Consider the following 3,923-nt stretch of genomic DNA (forward strand, 5'->3'; position numbering starts at 1 on the left):
GACTTGCTAGGCAGTTATCGCACAGGTTGGTAGGATGGTTCTTCGGAACTTTTTATTTTCTCCATCATTTATCCAATTCTTGTCTTAAGAATACTCATACTTAAAGGGGAACTGCACTTTTATTGGGAATTTTGACTATTGTTCACAATCATTATGAAAGACATGACTACAGATGTTGTTGTTTTTTTAATGCAGTCTAAATATTAAATACATGTAATCAAAAGTTTGTTACAATGGTGTCTATGGGAGCCGCACAATTCCGCCTATAAAGCCTTTAAAACAACATCCAAACATTTCTAGTGAGGTTTTATGTACATGATGTAAGTATATATGTTATGTAGTAACAGGCACATTTGTAATAACATTGAATTCATACATATTTTGATTATTTTAAGCATATGCGGTGCATTAAATTAAAAAACCTTTTTTTTTCTTCTTAATCACTGATTATTACTCCTTGCAGACATTGTGAGAGCCAACAAACATAATAAAACATCGCTTACCTTGCAAGGTCTGCTGTCATTAGGATGCCGACTGATAGGATGTTCATATATTCCCACTTAGGTGAAGAATGTCTCATAATCCTCACGAAAAAACAGGGCAGAGGGGGGTGGACAAGTGCTTTTCGTGTCGTCCTCGCAAGTTTTGGGTCTTAAATAGCTGTCAAAGTGTACCAACTTGTCGGAATACCTACTCACACTTCTTCTGAGCAGGTAAGATGCATAGTTTATGGTTTAGATAAACTTAACAGGGAGCAAGGAAGCAAGAAAACAGCAGATCACTCAATGGTAAACATAGGGACACATGGAAGGAAGGGATCACGGCGCCGCTACAAATAGTTTTTTCAGCGTCAGTGCTTATTATAACAATATCACCAATACTTGGTTAATATTCAAATCCCAAAATGTACATGGAGTATTGTTGGCGTTTTTTGAATACTTATTTATTGGATTTTATGGGCGAAATAGAAGAGCTCCCATTGGCGCTCCGCTGTAAGCGGACTTTTATTCACGAGGTAGAATGCCTTAAAATATAAATCCATCTGTTGTCATCTCTTTCATAATAAATGTGAACCAGGCAGAAATCCCAAGAAAGTGCAGTTGCCCTTTAATAAAGACTGAATTGAGTCGTCCGGCTGTAGCCATGACGCTACCATTTTGCGTCCAGCAGGGGGAGACAGTGCATCAGGCGCTAGTGACAAAAGGAGCAGCTCAGCTGAGGGAGAGGATAAGCAGCCACAGCAGAAGCAAGAGGAGGAGGGTTTCTTTTCTAAACTAAAAAAGATGTTTACCTGAAAGTAATCACACAGGTGGGATATTGTCACTATCACATTGCCAAACACTGACTTAGAGCGGCCATTTTTGTAATTCAGCAGCTTGAATATTTGCAATCTTATTCTGGTTCTGCTGTTGTTTCCAGCCAAAAAAGGTCAACACGGCAAAAGAAAATGATTTATTGCAGTACCAGGAGGCACGTGGAGGCAGTTCTTCAAACTGCAGTTGGGGATCTCGTCTAGCAGATGCCAGAGCGGCCCACTGGGGAGCCACCGCTACCTCAGTCAGGAGACGAGCACGGCAGGCCTCCACACAACACTCTGAAAGCCGAACAGAGTGATGGAAGGTTTGTGGACGTTCAGACTTGTAGAAAACCTCTTGTAAGAGCCAATGTTTTGCTGTTGTACCTACAGTGTAATAAATCTACATCTAAATGCAAATCAGAAATGGTTGCACTTTAAATCATTTTAGCTATACACATTTAAGTACAGTCCTCACTCTTGTGGTGTTTTTTGGACTCTCAAGATTTATTTAGGTTAAATGCAGATCATGCATGTGGTCTGGTTTGGTACCACAGGGAATGTTCTGTTCTTAGCATGTCTTGTGCGGTTTATATTCGACCAGCATCCCAATAAAAGCTAAGTGTTTGTACATATTTGTAGACAAACCAATGCTACTCATGTCTGCTGTGGCTACAAAATGTTAGTGTTTAATGGAGATACAGAAACTTTTTATGGTCCAATAATTCCATTCTTTCTGGATTTACAAATTTGGACATTTCTCTAAAAAGGTTCAAGACTTACAGTAATGAAACAGCAATGCACCAACCAGATAGTGCCTATGTGCTTTTATCCATGTGTATGAGAGGCCACAAGCATATGGAAACATGCATTAGTGATATCCACATACGAGCGCAACACAGTAATAAATACAGGAGTTAACACTGGATTATAGCATAGGATAGGGTAAAATAGGATAGACATTATTTATCTCACAATGGGGAAAGTATGTGGTTGAAGTGCAGTTTCAAAAAGTCCATAAAAAAACATTAAAAGTCACAAAAGTGCCGCCCCTCGTTGTGTAGTCCCAAAGAGGTTTAAACCAAACGGTAAAAAATGCATGAAAACCAGAGGGAACGATTAAAGAAAGGACTGAATCACTGGTACAGGTGGCCAAAATGAGTTTGCTCCGTTGGGTGGCGGGGCTCTCCCTTAGAGAGAAGCTCTGCCATTCGGGAAGAGCTCAAAGTAAAGCTGCTGCTCCTCCACATCAAGAGGAGCCAGATGAGGTGGTTTGGGCATTTGGTCAGGATTCTCCTGGACGCCTCCTTGGGGAGGTGTTTACAGCACGTCTGATCGGTAGGAGGCAACAGGGAAGACCCAGGACACCCCGGGAGGAGCTGGACAAAGTGATTGGGAAGAGTAATGTCTGGGCTCCTCTGCTTCGGCTGCTGCCCCCTGCCGACCTTGGATAATTGGAAGAAGATGGATGGATTGATGGAACTTTATAGAAACCAAAGGAGAAAAAAAGAGGATAGAGCTGCAACCAGCTGCCAGTTCAGCAGTGCCATTTTTTGCCATTGATTGATTGATTGATTTTTACTTGCGGCAACTAAAGTTAAAGGCAATGAAATTCTAAAAATGAGTAATAAATAGTTAATTGTGCACCATCTTAATATGTTAGTATTTATATTATAAAAGTCAAATAATCCCTAACTTCCATTCATTTTTATGTAAATAACTTTCTGCTGATGAAATTGCTCTATTATTAACACAGTAATGTGCAGTCTTAGGACTGAACAGGATTCTTAAAGGGGAACTTCACTTTTTTGGGGAACATTTTCCCATCGTTCACAATTTTTTTTTTTTTTTTTTTTTTTGCTTCCTAACTTCTACAAATTGGCATGTTAGGTGGCTTGCAATGCAGCTAATGGGAAGAATACATTATGCTTTTAAATCACTTTAAAAATACATTCAAAAGCCAACAACAATACTTAATTTACGTTTGTAACCTGTATAATATTCAAGCTGTAGTGACATTGTTATTGGAAGAGCGGACACTTAGGAAATCTTTTTCAAGCATACTAACACATTGGCGTGCTATGGTATTAGCTGTAAGCTAGCTACGGCGAGAGATAAGCTAGCTTCTATGTCAGCACCCGAATCGCGTTTGAGTTTGTAATGCCCACTACGATGTGATATGACACCAATCTGTACTGACTGAAAAACATGAACAACCTTGTTGCAGTATCTATAATGTTTTAGCACACATTTCATGTTTTGTTTGTACACAGCAAGCTCAACAGTGTATGTAATGTAATTGTACCAAAGCGCATGACGTGCTGCGTGTTTTATCATCAATATTAAAGTAACTCACTCAATGAACAGAATTTCTTTTGGTCAAGCTCGCCGGAGACATTTACAGTGGATTTTGGGTAAGAACGCCATTTTGTGTCGGCATAGCTTGGCTCCAAGTTCCACATTCACAGCGTCAAAGTCACACCTACCTTACTCTTTCAGCTTCCCGTCTGCTCCAACGTTACACTCTTTCTATGTGCTGGCTTCTATAAGCAGCAGTTCATCCTCCGTACATTCAGGTTCAAAAAGAGAAGGTTGTCAATCCTCATTTGTCCAAAAATAGTCTCCTTTG

The 3,923-nt window shown here is 39.9% G+C and overlaps 1 protein-coding gene across 6 annotated transcripts in view; it reads left to right on the forward strand.

Annotated features, from left to right (window-relative positions):
* Positions 1-1,721, forward strand: part of LOC133558511 (dnaJ homolog subfamily A member 3, mitochondrial-like) — a 23,009-nt gene extending 21,288 nt beyond the window's left edge. The window contains exons 11-12 of one of the 6 annotated variants that reach the window (XM_061909850.1): positions 1,168-1,251; positions 1,418-1,721. In XM_061909850.1, the coding sequence (XP_061765834.1) occupies positions 1,168-1,251; positions 1,418-1,614 (281 nt within the window). In that variant the 3' untranslated portion in view covers positions 1,615-1,721. Of the gene's footprint in view, positions 26-1,167; positions 1,310-1,417 lie in introns of those variants that run through there. The other 5 variants (XM_061909851.1, XM_061909852.1, XM_061909853.1 and 2 more) reach the window with 5 other exon arrangements.
* Positions 1,722-3,923: the final 2,202 nt, after the last annotated feature.

Source organism: Nerophis ophidion, linkage group LG01, assembly GCF_033978795.1.
Source record: "Nerophis ophidion isolate RoL-2023_Sa linkage group LG01, RoL_Noph_v1.0, whole genome shotgun sequence".
Classification (NCBI taxonomy): domain Eukaryota; kingdom Metazoa; phylum Chordata; class Actinopteri; order Syngnathiformes; family Syngnathidae; genus Nerophis; species Nerophis ophidion.